This window comes from Zonotrichia leucophrys, chromosome 1 (genome assembly GCF_028769735.1).
Source record: "Zonotrichia leucophrys gambelii isolate GWCS_2022_RI chromosome 1, RI_Zleu_2.0, whole genome shotgun sequence".
In the NCBI taxonomy this organism is placed as follows: Eukaryota; Metazoa; Chordata; class Aves; order Passeriformes; family Passerellidae; genus Zonotrichia; species Zonotrichia leucophrys.
In genome coordinates, this window is record NC_088169.1 from 83,419,217 (window position 1) to 83,438,298 (window position 19,082).

Consider the following 19,082-nt stretch of genomic DNA (forward strand, 5'->3'; position numbering starts at 1 on the left):
AACTAAACCCACTCTTCATACTCCATGCTTATGTGCAAACTTCACAGCTTCCACAGCCTTTTGTATCTCCGACTAAAGCCACTGTACATATTCCATGCTTATGGGGCACAGAGCCCTCCACATCCTTCTTGGCTTCAGTTTTATCGTCTTTTTGGCTGGGACAAAAAAAACTATTAAAGGTATTGAGGATTTCAACCCAGCAATCGTTAGAAAAGGATCTGCATTTTACCGGCATTCCCAGCTTGCCAAACAAGAGTGGTGTCACTTTTGTTATCCTCCACCTTCCTGGAGAATTCTAGCCTTGGTGAGGCAGACTTTGAAGTGTTTCACTCTCCTGCTCTCTGTATTTTCTGTTCCTTCTCTGAATCCTGTTCAGCAATCCCTTTGCTCTGACAGCTCTTGCAAGAGGCTCTTTTATGCCTGATTTCATCTAGCTGGGAATAACTACAGAAACCTGATGTCACCTCCCCTGACCCAGAGAGTATCTTACTGACATGAGCACAAAGGTATCTACTGATTATACCAGAGAGGACTAATCTAAAAAAGGTTTGTCATTAGGCTTATTGCAAATATATCCCAACCTGATTTTAAAGTTTCATTTCAAACCTGTTTTTCTAAAAAAAAAAAAAAAAAAAAAAAAAAAAACCAAAAAAAAAACAACAACAGAAAATTTAACTACAAACAAAAGAAAAGTAATTATGATGAAAGACATCTGGGGATTATATGTGTGCTGTATTTTCAAGTGCCTTCAGGGGCATAAATATACATTTTTGCTTTTGTGCTATATCCAAGGAAATAAAAATACCAGTTCAGAATTGTGTTGGCAGGAAATCTCTGTGCTTTTTAATTTTGGCAGGATGCTAAGTATTAGAGGCTAAATATTATTTGACCTCATGACTCACAGGAAAACAATGTGTACTTAAAGCACAGAAATAATTGCTCTACTTCAGTACGTCCAGCTTTCCTATATTTAAAGTCATTTCACCATCTGAAGACATTTCCTAATTGAATTGTTCTAACATTTAGTCCCACACCCCCAATGACAACAGGATAGAATTTTTCTGAGGTTTCTTGCCTCATATTTCTCTGCTCTTTAGATGAGTTCTTAGTGAGTTAATACTTACATCTGCTTCATGTACTCACAGCTCTTCAACACAGTCAATGCTAATTTCTCTCCTTAGGTTTATATCTTGGGGACTTTGGAAACCTGTAAATCTTTCTATTATTCTGTATGTCTGCTCAGAATATATTTATACACACATTATGTTTATGTTATGTATGTATAATGTCTCTTTTGACTTTACACAGCAGTTCAGGCAAGAATATGGTCATATTCAGTAGATGCAAGGATGTGTATTTATTTGTATAGGAAAAGTTTTAGACCTTCAGTTCTTTCTGTAAAGTATTATTCCTCTTTCTTAGCCACCACCCTGAAGAATTATGTCACTAAAAATAAAGCTAAAGGCAAGCACAGGGGAAAAAAAAATAATAAGCTGTAGTTTTGAGAAGTACTTTACATAATACTTGTAAAGCTCACTACCAGGAATATGCCATTAACAGAATCTCATGATAGTCATAAAAATGAATAGTACCCTTTAATGCCTTCACCATCCAGACATGTTTCACAAGGATATAATATGTGGTGGGGTTTTTAATCACAAAATTTCCCCTTATTCACTCTGCCTGCAAAAAAAACAACAAAAAAGAGAAAATTTCTTACAGCTGTCGGTCTCTCCCCACATCAGCAGTTAACACATCCTTCCCCTGATCATCGGGCCACCTTGCTCTGTAAGACAGTGATGGCTGATGGGGACATTTGGGAAAAACTGAACATGGGTGAGGCAGGTGAAGGAAAGGAAGAGACTGAGAGTGTTCCATGGCAAAGCCTCCTGAAAATGCTGTTCCCTCAGGTGATATTGTAGGGTATCACCTGACAGTTACTCCAGGTCAGGACATCATGGGAACAGTTCTGCTACACCACCAGACCCCTGCACCCTCGGTAATCCTTGATGGATAGCCAAACAATGTCTAACCTTGAAAAAAACTTCATGGGTGAAATTAGCTCAGCAGTGTTAAGTGTTAGCATCAGAGTGCAATGTGTAACCAAATGTTTGATACTAGTGAGCTCGCTCCAAAAAAATGGATGCCAATTTCATCTTACTCCCCCTTAAGATTCATGGCTGCAGGGTGTCTGTCACAATCACAGCTGAAGTTGAACTGTGATAGATCACATTTATGACAAGGTTCAGGCATTATGTTTTTAACAGGAATACTTATCAGACTGGACAGAAATTAAAAATCTCCTCTATGTTTGAACACTTGGCTAGAGAAGCAGCAAAAATAAATCACTTTTAAGATGATATCTGTGGTCTGATTAACATCTTCCTGACCAGCAAGTCCTAAAACACTCTGACCAGAATAATGCATGCTCCTATTTTACACAAACATACACACACAGTGCGTACAGGCAACAGAGTTAAGGTTGCCATGGGAACTTTACCTCCAGATTTTTTGGGTTTGTATAATCAAAATAACACAAGTACAATGTTGTAATGATTCAGTTTTGCCTTGTAATTAATTATGTTCACATTTTCTTTTGGCGGGAACTCTATTTATCTGATGGATACAGCCCAATGTGATAATTTTATTCAAAATATCCAAAAGTTGGTTGTCTAAGCAGGGGATATTTTAAACTTGAGTCACTGTGCAGAAATGGCTACAGTGTAGCACAGAAAACACTGCATCAGTGTTAAACCAGGTGGTTCAGCCGCGGGTAAGGTAACCTCCATGGCAGCAATGAACTCAGCACAAGCTCTGCCATTGCACTGCAGGCTGTGCCAGCCCTGGCATAGGCTGATGCTGAGGTGTGGAAAGAAGCAGAACACTTTTGAGACCTGATTCCTCCCCTCCAGCTGTTGTCATCACCCCACATATATTTATAAATCCACTATGGGGACCACCAGCAGTCCCCAGCCTTGCTCACCAGGGTTCCCCTCAAACTCACTTTCTTGGTTCATCTCTTCCACTATGCTCTTTCAGGTCAAGTCCTAACTTCTCCTGGCTGTTCTGAAAATTTGACTTATCTCTGAGCATAGGAATACACTCAGACTCCTCGCTCTAAACTTAGGCTCTGGGTTTTCAGAGGAGCTGACCTACAAACCTCATTGATATTAACAACTGAAAGTGTGCAGCAAGCAGCCTTCATCAACAAGCCATCCTGATGAGGGCTTTTCTCTTACAGAAGTTGCATGAAGTTATCAGAAAAGAAGAATGGTTGTTGGAGCCCTTTGCCTTTTCAGTAAAGGGACCGTCAACCTTCTGTGCTCTCAACCTCTAGAGCAAGACATCCCATTTAAATAAGCAGCAGCCCTTTCCTCCCCATTTGAACATGATGCTTTCTCGAGAGACCTGGACCTTGCCATAGGCTGTTTGCAAAGCAGAGGATACTCACGCTGACTATGGAGAGATCATTATTGATCTAACTGCAGTCATGGGCCACTGCTGACCCCCAAGAACATGAGCTTCAAAGCCTGCATTTGATATACACATACAGAGACTGCTGTCAGTGCTGAAGATATGGAAAATGGGCTTTCTGAAGAGCCAGCTCATTTATTGGAGGGGAAAGGAACTAAAAACATTCACTTCAAAGGAACTAAAAATATTTAAAGGACTAAAAACAATTCATGTTTTTGGCACCGCAATTAAATGAGACCCTATGATATATATGTCCATGTTGAGAAAGGAGTTCAGTTAAAATATTCAGTATAAGTCTCCTCCCTAAAGGAATAGTAGTTAATATATGTTAAAATATAATTGTATAATTGGAACTCAACTGTTTGGGTTATGTAAAAGGTGCTGTAGGCGTATCAGCTTAGACAGAGGTAATTAGATCTTGTATATTAACATTTTTCCCTAAAGGGATAATCAGAAATACTTTGAGTAGTGGAGATGCTCAAGCCAAGAAGCTTGGTGGGAAAAGGTACCTCCTTCAGCCCTCTGTTTGCTTTGTTCCTGCCTTTGTCACTGTCTGGGCTGAAAGAATACTTCTGCATTAGAGTACTTGCTTAATACAATCCCAAATGGGTGCCCACACAATGGCAATACTGCTGCAGCTTTTGGTGAAATCAGCATAAAACTCAATCACCTGCAAACATCAATTGTGCTGCCAAAATAGGACTAGGTAGTGGCATTAAATAATGCAATATTCCTGCAGATTTAGTAATGGATCAGGCACTGAAGCCACAGAAGAAGCCTGTGACAGGGCCAGGAATAGAAGAAATCAGAGCTCTATTGTCTCCTTGAGTCAAAGGTTAACATTTTATGCAGATGAGGGTAAACAGCCACACGCCACTGCTTAGCTCGGTCAGCCTGAAGGATACAATAACAACAAATGTGGTTTTACTCACAGGAGGCTGAATGACAATCAATGGCACTAGAGCTTTGGAGTATCCAATTGAAGCCCTTGAAAAATCAAGTGGGTGCACAGGAAGATAGGCTACTATGCCATCACAGGATGAAGACAGGACGATGTTATGAATTTCCTGAATTTTCAACTACAGTGTTGAAAAGTTTTCAAGAGAAAAGGAGCTTTTTATTTTGAAAACAGAACACCACATCTTTAGAAAGTGGAACAGCAGAGCACAAATTGAAACTGGTTTTGGTTTTAAGAATTTTTCTTTTCAAGATAAAAGAAGAAATGTACAGTTCCAAGATAAAAGAAGAAATGTGCAGTTCCTCGAGCCAGGAAAACAAAACAGCCAAACAAACCACCCACACACAAAGACTACTCCAGGTATTTTCTAATTTCATTGTTGTTATCCATGCTTGTCTTTCATATATACAAGAAAAACATTCCAGGAAAGAAATTCCAAGATGAATACCCAGACTTAAAGCTTCTCATTGACAAGTCGTAATCAAACTTTGGAATCCAACAAAAATCTCAACTGAAACCAAGAGAAGGTTCATCCAAACTAAAGACACTTCCCCATTTTTGTATTTCTTCCTTCATGCCTGCTGAAGACCTCCAAATCACTACTCTGTACTACTCATATGAGGCTTTCAGAAGAGTTGGAAGAACAGTACAGATATCTTGTTTCTAGATAAGCCAAAGCCTCTCTTGGTACCTGAAGGGTTTTGGCTTTGTTCCTAAAGTCTCAAAAGACCAGGACTTGTAGATTGAAATAGCTGGGTAACCTAAACAGAGATCTCTCTTCAATGCTTATCTGCATTGATATAAGAAGCAAGAAGGAAAGAATTGTCACCAAGACCCATGGGACAAGCTCCCAGTTCTTCCCTTATTTTGACCCACACAATGTATATGACAGAGATGGGCATTTCCAGAGGCATTCCCAGTACAAATATCAAACAGCTTGATATAATTTTTCCCTAAGCCCAGTGACTAGAAGTTCTCAATAGACTTCCAAAGGATTTTTTTAAATGCAGATATTTAGAACAAAAATAATATACAGCAAGTTACAGAGCTCCTTAAAATAATTCGGAGCTTTTTCCACTTGCCAAAATGCATCTGTTCTGAAGTGTGTTTTCCATTGTGGGATTGTACCTGAACCTGACCTGTGCAGACAGCAGCTGAGCACGACAGTGCACTTTGGAGCAGGGAATAGCAGCAAGTCCATGTGTCTCTAAACAGTCTGCACCCTCCTTAGGGGTCAAGCGCTAGCTCAGAGCAAGCTGCTAAATGGCTGTTTGTACGATCTCTGCAGGCAAGCAGAGAGGGGTGTCTACAGCCAAAGAGGGGATGAAAACAGCTGTAGTTGATAGCAAACACTGCCAGAAGGTCACCACCACCTGGAGGGTCGTTGTTTCAAACCAAAAAGCTGTCGATCTCAGGCGTCTCTGATCATATTTAGAGCATTTAATTATAGTTCATATTTTTAGCATTAGAGAAAACACATTTAAAAAAATAAAGTGCTTTGCTCTTCTTTTGGGATCTCACCTGTTAAACCATAAATATGAACCTATAAGGTCTTTTTCTTTTGGGAATGGCACTGCAACTTTAAACATCATTATATAATCCTGTGTCGGGAATAGAATTATTCTAGTTGCACACCACAGGTTCAAGCACACTGTTATAAACAGGAGAAATTCACTTCATTTTAAAAAGTTCACACAGAGAAAATGTAATTTGAAGAGTTACAAGTTCAAAAAACATTCAGCTCTTTCCAGTTCTCAGCACCTTCTCTTTTGTCCTGCAACAGCTTCATTATTTTCTTATTCTTTGCAGTCCATGCCAGTCTTTCTGAATGAAAAGAAACCCTTCCACATTAGTCACAACAGGAAAACGAATTTTGCTTTGCAGCTGGTGAATGAAGATTATCAGACCTTTTATTCACACGCAGAAGATAACAATATAATAGCTAAGGAACACTGATGAAATGCTGTGTTTACTCTCATTTATCAGTTTTGCAAACTGTGACTCGTACTCAAAAGAGCTACCTAATTCATGACAGCAGTAGTTCTGTTTGGTAAATTTTGTGCCCTAAATTAAACTAAAATCCAACAGATACTGGGGGGCACATGTAGTGTTATACTTAATACTCATTTGATGCTTTGTGGAGCTATTTTATGATAGGAAAGCAAGAGAAGATGGGGCTTTGTGCCATTTCAAAAGACATCAATATGTTCAGATGAAATAACCAAATTTCTTTAGATGCCAAGTCTGACTGAGGTCTGAGAAAAGCAACTCAATAAAAAGTCCTAACCATAATTTCTGCAGCTAAACTCCACAAAGGAATAGAGTCTTATTAAGTGCTGTGCCTTGGTGTTTAAATCAGTCATTTACAAGGTTTAGCCAAATCTGGAATTACTAAAATGGAGGTATTTCACTACAGCACAATATCAGTCTGTGTCTCTGCATCAGCTTCTCATCATCTAACTAGAGGAATAAATTATGCAGGAAAATAAAAGCAGAATCTGCTCCCTTTTCTTGCCTTATTTTAATTTTAGTTGCAATTAATTCAAGGAGTTAAAGCCCTCTTAATAAAGAAATGCTTAAAATACATCAGCTATATTTAACTTATTAGAGTTTTGACAACAAGTCATGTTGTTATTTACTGCAGCATTCAAAGATCCATTTGACTTCTTAATCTTGCATAAGAACTTTCAGGGATGTGACAACATGAATTTTCTATATAAGGCAAATAGACTCTGCATCACAAACATTTTTGACACTTTCAAATGCAGTTTACAGCCTTAAACAGACATTCCGCTTCTCCCACCCACCCACCATCATCCAAGGCCTAGAGTCACCAAAGTTTCAGAATTGAGAGTGGGAGTATTACTAATCTACCAGGTAAGGGCAGAGCTCAGTGACCTGCTTGTTTGTATGTCCATATGTATGACAGGTTATGGACACATATCCTTATTCCTGTCTGTGATTCTCTCCGGGAGTGCCCTCCTAACTTCCCGACCCAAACCAACCACATCAACTGACCTGGGGTCTAACAGTGAATTTTAAGTAAGAGCCAGGAACAGCAGAGAAGGCAAATATGCATATTGGAGAAGTCAAGCAAAGGAGGAAATAAGGCATAGGCTGAATAAAGGAAGCACTGGAGAAAAAGAAACTCTGCATGGGCAGATCCTTAGGAGGTACTTAATTCCTGTCAAAAGGCAAGGGGGCTGGTTCCTAATTACCGCAAGGATCTTGACCTTAGAGTCTCACAAACTCTTCCTGAACTCATAAATGGAGGCATAAAAGGAGACAAAAGTCCCTACCATCCTGGTCCCGGGCAACACTCCCAGCCTTAATCAGCAGAGGGCAAATCAACTTCCTACATATGTTTAGATCAATGGAAGAACAGGGAGCAACATTCAGAACTGCCAACTTCCTTTCCCTAGTTTTAAACTGGTTTATGCTTCCCAGATTTCCTTATGTTTTAGCTGCAGTGATATTTCACCTTGCATTACTTAAAACCCAAGCCATTTATTCTGCAAAGAGAGGTGTCTGGCTGCATGCTAAATCACCTCTCATTTCTCCTGCTTTCAGTGAGTTTGGATGAGGTCATTTATAGAGGTTCTTTCCAATCAACATTTCTAAGATTCTGTGATTACTTTGATGCGTTCTTATGATGTGAGATGACCCATTCATATCTGCACTCCTTTATTTTATGAATAACTGAAGACAGTAGAAGAAAACTCATCAGACTACAGGACAACTAATTCTCATCTAATAACAGAAACTTTATTAACTCATGGAGCCCTATGCTGGCCCTCCTGGTGAATAAAAACAGTCAAGAAATAGCTAGTGTTTGCATGCAGAATGTGGATTAGTTTGAGGGCATCTCCATTTCTCTGGCTCAGCACACAATTGGAGTGAGTTTTCATTCCAATTGCAAGGGAAAGTTGCTAATGCAAAAAGTGGTGCAATCTAGTATCAGTAAGAGATTTATACATCAGATCCACTGAGATTAAGCAATTGTAGACAGCAAATCAAACCTCTCTTTTAGGAAGCTGCCTCCAACACAAGAAGCAATATCCTGAGGTTCAAGTCCCAGCTCTGTGATGAAGATGCTGCTCCCCTGTCCCTGCAGCTGTACCTGACATGAGGAAGCAAGCCTTAAGGCTCTGCAACAAAAACACTTCCAATACAAAACCTCTCGCTTCATAACCAGATCTTGCAATCCTCTGAAAGTTTCTCTCATCTAGCCTCTAGTCCCTCTCTGTCTCCTCACTTCCAACACCTTTACAGGGCTGTGATCTTCAAGCACTGAAAAGACATACCCTTAATGCTGAAAAATTAAAGGCTTACATGTCTGGAACTCACGTGGGGGTTGATGCATATAGTAAAGAGTGCAAAACACCAGGGCTTTGAGGAGGTGGTGCAACAGTCTCCTCTGTAATACGTACATACACACAAAATTAGAGCCGCAAGTGCATTTTCTAGGTCAGCTTCTTCTCCCTCCTCTGCTCTCACCTCCTCTCTTGAGTTTTCTTAATTGTTCTGGGAAGGAATACATGTTTTAAAATGTATCACCAAACTTTATCTTATGAAAACATATTGTCCTGGTTATTTTATATCCCAAACTACTGTGTATGGAATATTAGTCCTCAGTTAATTTTGCCAGTGCAAAAATGGCCTATGCTTTCTTATGCTGTCAAGTGTTTAGTTCCTACACAGCTAATTTATTATCTTTCTTAAGCTAAGGACCAGGAACCTGAGCAGAAAGACTGGCACAGACAAGGGAAAGAAAAAAGTCGGAAAAGTATATTTTATAGGTACAGTGCAAAACACTACTACAGAAACACTGAAAAGACCTTCTCTCACAGCTCTGCAGATTGTTGTATCCTGAATTTCATGCAGCTCTACAGCACTTTGCCTAATTTATTGTAGACTGCAGAACCTGGGATATAATGTGCAGTTTGAGAGCCTCTGAACTGGGCTGAATGTCCCGCCCAGCGATCAGCCTAACCACAATTCCTGAACACTCCCAAGATTTGCATGATGCAGTTACCAATTTGCCTCCTTGCAACAGGTGTACTTTCATCTGCTTTTCAGCTTCCTTTCTTGTGTATCATCCCCCTATGACTATTTTTAAATAATCTTTGCAAAATAAAAACTCAGCCAGAGCTCTGGATATCGCTTCTTCACTTCAGCAATTTTATATAATAAATTAGACAATAGTAACATTATCTTGGATGGGTGGAGGTAAGAGCCTGTCAGCACATTCTTTTCAAATCCACTTTTGCAGGGACTTGCAAATCACCTACAACAATCTGATACGGAAAAAAGAGGGGATGTGAAACCTCAGACCTGAAGGATGAACCTAAAAAAAAGGATGAGTAATAGCATTTCAAGGTGTGCCTGAAAGAAACAGTGAGGAAAGAGAGACTCAGGAAAAAAAAAAAAAAACGGAGATACTTTGATTTTCAATAATGTAATTCCATTTTCATCTATATCCTCCCCATCTTTGCCTAACCATGGCTTTATGTTGGTCCTTAAACCAATTGTATTTACATGGTTCATTTAACTTCAGTGCTGTTTACACACAGTAACGATTAATTCTCAATATTCCTCTGAGGCAGGTATTATCAACTTGATTTTCTAGAAAGAGATGCAAGGCACAATTCTCCTCAGGCCACAACAGGAATTCTATGCGAGAGCCAGGAATAGAAATAAGGAGTTCCCATTCCCTGTCCTAAATCAAGGTCACAGAACCGTCTCTGGCTCAGTCTATTTTCTCAATGTTTTATGGAGGTGACTCTCCTGTTATGGAACTATGCTTTACACAGACTGGGATTTCCCTAGAATGTGTACAAAGTTCAAGTCATCTCACTGCCAGCCACTGACAACACCTCTGATAAATAGGGTAAGGGCCAGGACTAAGACAGTTTAACAATATACTGTTCACAGGGCTGTTATAAGCCTTACGAAGTGGTAGGCAAGAGTGCATTACTCATTTAAAGCCTTTTTTATCTATGAAACATTTTAATTCTCTGAATTTAAACTCCTCTTCCTACTTGAAGCACCTGTGACTGGTAAAGGTTAAGTGGTTAAGTAGCTAAGAAGGGAAGTATTGGAGGGTGGAGCACCTCTGTGCTGGACACAGGGTCTCTGTGCTCAGCGCACGTTTCTCACAGTTTTGGGCTCAGACCTCTAACCCAGCACACCTGGGTACATTTCAGATGGACTGGCACATGTGTGGTGGTCACAGGTCCAGATGCGCCCAGCCTGACAGAGCTGTTATGGTTAGATTAAATCTGACCTACTGGTTACATTTTTCAAGATCAGAGTGGCAGAATCACGATTGAGCCCTTATGCTACATCAACTATGCTAAATGCACCAGTTTCTCAGTATGACCCTTGGTTCTCAGGCCAAGTGGTTGGGAGAGGCCCACATCCATGTTGCTACTAAAGCAGCATCTTTAATAAATGAACACAAGATGTGTTTCATGCTCTCAAATATTACCAAAAGGCAAAGGGCAGGGGTGGGAGGTGTTTGAAGATAGAGGTTTGCCTGTAGGCTGCAAGTAATCTCCCCTGATGCAGTCTCATCCATACTCCCTCTTGGAAGAGATTCCTGGAGTGAACAATCCTTCAAACTACATCTACAAATTGTCTTGAAAGAGCTTGAGATCATCATAAAATTCAGTCCAGGGAAATATCTAACAATTTTTCAATATGTAAAATCAGGAATTGAGTACTTGAGTATAATCATTAGTCCTCCTTGTCTTAGAAATATAGGTATATTCTAAATATTGGCAGCTGGTCCAAGGCCTGAAGTTACAAGCCTGTTTCCATAGGGGATGAGCTCACATCCTGCAAGTGATGTGTCTACATTCCTTCTCAGGCAACTATGTGCTGGCACAGGCTCTTTACCACATCAGACACATCTACAGAGCCTCCAGGTGATTCACTGTGTGGACTTTGGTGCTGACAGCACCTTATGACTTTCTGAACATTCATATTTAGCATGTTTCATCTTAATTACGCTGAACAGCTGTCAGCATCTCCTAAAGGAAATCTCCCCAAAACAATCTGTCAGGATTCTCAGAATCAAGGTTTCTGAAATGTCAGTTTAAGGAAAAAATGAAAAACTGTCCTGTTTACCAAGAGTCAGTCTCCCAGAAAACCTGCTTTTCTGGCTTGGTGGGGATCATTTGAGTAGCTAACGGGTGCAATTCTTCATTGAAGTTGGGTGAAGATTTTTACTTCCCAATTTTTATTTCCCTTTTACTTCTCAGAACACTCAAGAGCTAAGTGACTCAAAAGAATAGCTCAAACTGCCTTAATACTTCATCAGATCATTCTGTGCCATCTCTCCTGGGATTACAGATCATTAACTTCTAGAGGGAGTCAGAGGAATTCCCATCAGTAATCTTCTCATTGAGGTTTCCATTACATTCAGAACAACCCCCAGCTAGGCTTTCTTGAGAAATCCTGTCCTTTGTATTTATGAATTCTATAGCAAATGCTTAAAGCTGAAGGAAGCACAATCAGAAAAGTGAAAGCAATAAATATATATATTTTAATAATGAGAATATTTCTGACAGTTACACTGGAAACATAAAAGCTACTTTTCAAAGATCAGGAGAACTGCTCAGTGACAGTTTTCAGTTCTATTGCTATTATCACTTAAATATATTTATATAACACTTCTTTATCACCATTCTCTTCTATGACATCTCTAAGATGAATGTCTATATATATCCCTCTCTTAGTCAATAATTAGTTTGCAAAATCAAGCAGCTCATGTAGCTGAGCACTAAGCCATTTATATTTGAAAGAACCTCATTTTATGTAATTATTATGTATAATTTGAAGCAAAAATACATAAAAAAATTTAAGTGTCTGAGCAAACTCTGAACTTCTTCTATGTGTTCAGTAACCCTTAGCTATGTTCCTCCTGCCCTGCTTTTTCCATAGGTAAATTTTATTGCAGTACTTAAGGTCCTCTTTATTGCTAGCTGAAAAAAGAAACCCTTTTCCCACTATGGCTGTATGGTCAAAGGTACAGTCCAGAGGGCATTCACTGTGTCCTTTAGCTCCAGGTGAATTCTAAGTAATTTGGAATGGTGAATATCAGACTCCACTGCTGCACTACCAGAGAATGACTTGTAATGACAGAAGCATGACAACAAGATGGGGCTGGAATTAGGTGATACTTTAAAGTCCCCTCCAGCACAAACCACCCTATGATTCTATGACAGCAAGCACTGCGAGCCATCCAGCTGTTCAGGGGAGCTAAAAAGATATTCTGGCAAAATGTGGGAAAAAACCCCCACTGATTCAAAATGATGCAGGGATTGGGGATCTTACCTTCAACAGAACTTTCTTTCAGTGTATAAAACTTTTAAAAACCAAAAAAAGACACCTTCATTTTAAAAAGCCACTTTCAGCATTGTTTTCTTAATTTAAATTGTCTCAGGCTATCTCCCACCAGGCACCCATTTCTGCCACGGTGTACAGGGAGCTTGTGGACACAACAGTGGCAGAAAGTGAAACACAGTACCCTCATACAAACACAAATATTTTTAACACCTGATCTTGATGCTTGAGAAATGCCTCAGCATTTCCCTCCCAGATGTTGGCCAGCACCAGTGGGTGACAGCTGGCAAGTGAACTCACTTCAATAAGAGAAAATGGTAACACTTGTTTGCATTCCCTGACCAGTGACCCAGTAACACCTGTGTGATTGAGGGCATGAACCCAAAATTTCAGACGATTCACAATACAACTTTTTTACCATTTACAATCTAGCCAGACCTCACCAGCTTCCTTTTCACCTTGTCTCCTCAGGACCCTTGCCCAGACCACTGCCTTCTTATCCTACCCCTAAGTTGCTCTCTCTCCATCACCTGCCTCATGTCATTTTTTCCACATGCCCCACCTGAACCTTCCTGCTGCTGCTGCCTCCTACCTCTCCTTGGGCTTCTGCCATCCTGTGTCTCCTGTAATATCAATTTCTACAGCACCTGTCTGAGTTCAAGTTAAGAAACCCAGGATCATGTACACTGTCACAATTTTCTCTGATACCAGAGCTCCTCAATGGTGGGGAACAAAAAGTTCTGAAAAGTAGGATCCACTTTATACATTTCTCAATACTGGGAGGAGTTTCTGACAGGGTCCCACAGCCTCATAAACTGCTACTTGCTACTCACAAGATCTTGGACTGGTGGCCTTTGAGTAAAATGTATAGTTGTTCTTTTCCCACACTGATGATGGGTGGGAACTGCTGGAGAGCTATCACTTCTTCAGCCAGAAGTGGTAAGGTGCAAGGGGTTAGTGAATGCCTGACAGAAGTAAAAAGATACAGCCAGGTAAATTTGCTTGGGTTTACACCCCATGTCCAGCTTGCATAAATGTAATGCCAGAGAAGACAACTCTCCCTGCCTTGAGCATTGTGCACTAATGCACCAATCCTCTGAGACTCAAGTGATCACGCTCAGAGCCTCTTGCCAATGGCAATGCTGCATCTCTTCTGCAGCTCCTTCTATTGCTGAGCACTTTTAGTTAAACACCACAGTAGCCTAACAAGAATTATTCATGGAAGTAGGTTTCTCAGTGCTGCTGTCAATGTTATGCATAGCAAGTGGCAGCAATGTTCCAGCTGACTTACTCTGCTGATTGTCCATGAATAGGCACAAACTCTTTCACAGGGTTCTGGAACCCTATACAATATACGAGTCTCTACAGATGGATCACAGAAGTCAACATGACCATGGATATATTGCATTTTTACATCTCTCCAGTTCTGGCCCCCAAAAAATCAGAAATTAAATACATCAGTGAAGTCAGAGTTCAGGTACACAACAGCAAGCAGCATGAATGGATTCACAGAATGAAGTGCTGATAAGAAGGGCTCAATCACAGCATCACACCTGTGTTTTGGGTTTTCCTTTGAAGTAGTGTTAATCTGCTTTTATAAGCTGAATACATGTAAGATTTTGCAGAATACTTGGTGTGTTTCTGCTTAGTTTCATCAAAAAGGCATCCTGTTTCCACACTCCAAGCCTACTCTGTAATGCAAAACAAAAACAGGCTACATGGGCAGGGCTGGGAGATTATTGTCAAAAAATCATTTGGAATTTGAGTGAGTGTTCTATCTAGTTGCACTTCACTTCTGTGAGTACATCAAGAAGCTAAAGCATGCAAGGCCTTAAGCAGGTCTGCTATGGATCATACCTAGTTGGAGAAGTACTTTCCTGGAATCTCTAACTGCTGCTCCTTACACTAGCCAGATCTAAATTATAACAATACAGAGAATATTCTCAATTAAGAACTAAGTGGCACACCAGAGTTCTTTAAAAATACTAATAATACTAGTATAGAAAACTACTAGTTTCCTAATAGTTTGATAATTATAAAAATAATAAATAGGAATGTCAAGATATTCAGTAATGCTACTTAATGTTTGTCTTAATAATAAAATCTTCTGCAACCCAATAATTTTTCAAAACATAGAAGTTCTGGCAGCTGAAGAAACAAGTGGGTTTACTTGCATCCTCACCTTGGATAGTGGAATATGCCACTATTTGGCTGTTTCAGCTAAAACTGAGAAATAGTAGGAAATAACCCTTCCAAAACCAGCTGTTTTGCTGGAGGACTGGTTGTAATAAATGTGCTAGGAGGAAAGAGAGGAGGCAGGGAAGAGAGGTAAGTATATCTTATCTCTTTAAAAAGAAATTAAATTATGCTAGGACAGATATAAAAATAAACCTAAATCAAAAAGAAAGTAGGATTAATCAAAATAGCTGGTCAAGGTCAACAAATGGAAAAGTCACTGGAATATCCTCAATATCTATTTTCAATATAAAGAAGTAAAAGAGGTAAGGCAGAATAACACTTCCATCTCAGAGTCAGAACTGTGACTGAAATATAATTTAAGAAACATATCAGTCAACCTGAAATCCTTTCCCAGCACTCTTAATAAGAGCAAAATGAACAGGATATTGAAAGGCAGGAGATAACTCTTCTGCAATACTGAACAAACAATCCAGCAAAGTGAGTAAGCATATACTGACGTTTTAGCATGCATTTAAGTTTCAGCATCTTCAGTAAGAATCTGATATCTGCCCATGCACTCCTCTCAATGGAGATCCACGAACGTGGGCCTGTCTCACACACAAGCCTTCCTTCAATCTGTGGGCATCAATCTGTCCAGTAGCTGTGGAGCTTCTTAAGGACTCAGGGGAGAGGCAGTCATGTGCCAACCGTGCAGGATGGTGAACAAGACAGTTCTGCACAGCACCTCCTGGCACCTGAGGGCTGTTTTACAACTGCTTATCCTGTTTCTGCTTCAGCTCTGCACTGCTGTGATGGGTACATGGGTACTTCCCTACTAGAAACTGAACATGTCTTCAAATGCGTTAAAGTGCAATCATGACAATTCAGGTAGGCACTGACCCGTCTTTCAAATTAAACTCCTCTGAACTGTTTGCAGTTTCAAAGTCAAGGATCACAAAACTGGACATCACTGGGAAATCAAGCTGACAAGCAAAGCTTCCCACAGGCACAGTGAGAGCTCCTCCACTGACCTTCTTTGCAACGCATGGTGTGGTAAGACGTGCACCCTCTTCCTGCCCCACCACACTAATTCCCTGGCACCACCTGCTAGGAATGAGAAGACAGTAAAACTATAGCATGGGGAAATGATAAAATGGGTGTGATGGCTCTGAGGTGGCACATTTCTCTCACTTCTCTGACCATAGGAAAAAGAAGACTGTATGTAACACAAAATTAAAAACTGCAAATCAAAAGTGTAAGCTATACTGCAATTTGCCCTGTCCTTTTGAAAGGATTCAGTTTTGTAGCACTAGGAGATATTTGCCTACTTTGAATTCCTCTGATGCCTATTCCACTATCTTGGTATTACACTCTGAGGACCTATTTTCCCCTCTGTCACCCAGAATATAAAGTGTCATTTCAGGATATTACACTCTTTCCTGTGTTAAAGAACCACGTGATTCTAGAAGTCATAATATTGTGAGCATGCTTAGATCCATGACTTCATGTCATATGACTAAAACATCTCCTAAAAGGAAACAGTCTTACTTCTTATTCACACTTCTTTGGTTGTTAACAATGGATCTGCACCCATAAATCTAGAAATATAAGTGTCCAGAGCAAAGAAGTCATGAATTCATATACAGGCTGCAGAACAAAGAAAAATGAGAAGAAGATATTTGAAGTGAGGTGATTTCTGTACGTTTACCAGTGTATCTCCTGCATGCTTGATGGTGGTATCAAAGGGAACTAATTGGACACATGTTGAACCAGCCCAAGATAAATAAGTTCACTTGAGCTCCTTCTCATCTCCCTGAAAATGATCACTATCCCACACATCCACATTTCATTTGAGAAGTAGTTCATACACCACCACAAGAAGATAAAACATTGACTGTGACTAATGTAATGAGCCTGAAGCACTAAAGAAAGACGAGGGGAAAAAAAGTTTGGAATTTATGATTTTTGTTCTCTTGCTTTCTCCGAACAGGATCTGAAAATCTTGAAAGAACTTAAATGCATCAAAGAATAACCTTTGAAAACCATGCTTACAGGCAGGAATACAAATTGGATAGTAGTCCCTAGGCCACTGGCCTACCTTTGTAGAAGGGTGGCTTATATTTAATTTCCCCTGACTAACAATTCACCTTTATGAATTAGAATTTAGCATTTGGAAGCAAGAGGACTTAAGGTTTGAAAGTTAAAGTAAAAAAAAAAATCTTATAAAAAATGCAAATTAAAAAGCTTCTTATCTGACAAACTCTTAATAATATTTATATCACTAGTGGCATCATGACACAGCAATTAAATTATAACCCTTTCACTAATAGACCACATTTTTGCCTATTTAAAACAGAGGGGAAGAAACAAGAAACTTTAGTTCAAGAAAGCCTCAAGTAACCAGACATATAGGCAGGCCATAGTTAGAGGAAAAGCAGAAGGTACACAAATAATTTGCATTTGACTATAATTTAACCAAGTTTGAGTTAGGGTATTACACCAAGCAATACATGAGCTGTCATTAACTTCTAGCTGATATACGTTTAGGCAGCATTGAGTCATCTACAACCTAGTCCATAAAGTCTTTTCATTTTATTTAGGCTACTCTGTCAGACAGGAACTCACAAAGCATACTGTGTTCCCTAGTTTGTGGACTGGATAACTAAAATTTTATTTTTGCAGTTTAGCTATTTTTAAGTATTAGCAAAGTTCAAGTATGAAGTTAATGATTTTAAGTAATTACTGACACTAATTTTTTTTAATATAACTGCTCATTTCCTACTCTATTTAGACACAGAGGAACAGTTTTAATATCATCCACTATTTAAGGAGAGCAAGGAAAAGGAATGGGACAAAATATGTAACCCCCCTGTAAAATCATTATGATTGACCCAGTGATCCAAGAACCAAACTTTTTCCCCAAAGACAATAAGTTTTAAAAACATGTCGTGAGTTCTGAATTATTTCAGTAAAATAACAAACATTGGTTATACTCAAACGTCAATCCAGGATGTATATGGGGGAAAATAGAGTCCAATCCAACACCATTGTTAAAGAAATTGGGATGGGGTTGCATTAAACAGCCAGGAAAAAAACTTCTCTGGCTAACTGCGCCACCTTATGATTTAAATTTAAATGGAAAATTAAATGATTGTCCAGTCCCTAGAAGAAATCACTTACTTAAAGATATTCCTCTAGACCTAAAAATGGGATCGGGAGCTTACTTTCTTACAGAGAAGTGCAGGGTTGTATACTTCAGCACTGCTCTTCTGGTTAAAAGCCATGTCAGCAATATAAATGGAAAAAAATACATTCAGTTTTGCTGGATTGTGTTTTTGTAATAACAGTATACACATCCAAATCAATAAAGCCAGGCAAATAGCAGAGTAGTGGTTTAGCAATCTTAGCACTGTTAGCTAAATATACAATCAACTCTAAAACAAATGCTTCATAGTCCGTAATTCTCCCGTATAAATCTCTGCTGGTACAACCCTGGGAAATAAGAAAGCTTTACTTCTGATTTTTTTTTCTCTAACGTTTAAAGCATGCCGGCAGTAAGCCCTAATTTATAGCCAACAGATCGCAATTTGCACTGAAATCTCTAGTCAGACATGAAATTAAACAGCACAGATATTCAAAGGAGTTACAGCATGCATTTAAATACATTAACCACATCCTACCTTGCATCCAAACATCAACGATAAAGTGTTGTTGGTGCATGCAACTTTGCAGTGGCAAATCATTGGTGTAAAGCAGTCAGGATTTTTAACAATAGGGCACATTCCTTTAGTGCTGCAGTAGTGGCAGCCTACTGAAGGCTGAAAACAAGTAGCTAACACAGCACATGGAGTGGCAACATATGCTGCTCAACAGCTAGCTTTCCTCTTGCTGGTCAGAAGCAGCCTGCTTGAATCTCTACCTGGGTCCCATTCAGCCATCCCCTTCTTTGTTGGTGAATCAACGATGCAACAACGATCACGGATCTCAGGATTTCCCTTCCTCTGGGAAATTAGTTTTTACATCGGGGAAAAAAAAAAAGAAAAAAAAGAAAAAAAAGAAAAAAAAGAGAGAAATGGAAATGAGGGGGACTAGCAGGTGTGGCAGTATTAGCATGTAAAAGGAT

The 19,082-nt window shown here is 39.5% G+C and overlaps 1 protein-coding gene across 22 annotated transcripts in view; it reads right to left on the minus strand.

Moving 5' to 3' along the window:
• DLG2 (discs large MAGUK scaffold protein 2) overlaps positions 1–19,082 on the minus strand; it is a 990,031-nt gene that overhangs the window by 601,508 nt on the left and 369,441 nt on the right. The window contains exon 1 of one of the 22 annotated variants that reach the window (XM_064719612.1): positions 18,640–18,997. The exons of 19 other annotated variants lie outside the window; for them this stretch is intronic. In XM_064719612.1, the coding sequence (XP_064575682.1) occupies positions 18,640–18,741 (102 nt within the window). In that variant the 5' untranslated portion in view covers positions 18,742–18,997. Of the gene's footprint in view, positions 1–18,639; positions 18,998–19,082 lie in introns of those variants that run through there. 2 more of the 22 variants (XM_064719661.1, XM_064719666.1) reach the window with 2 other exon arrangements.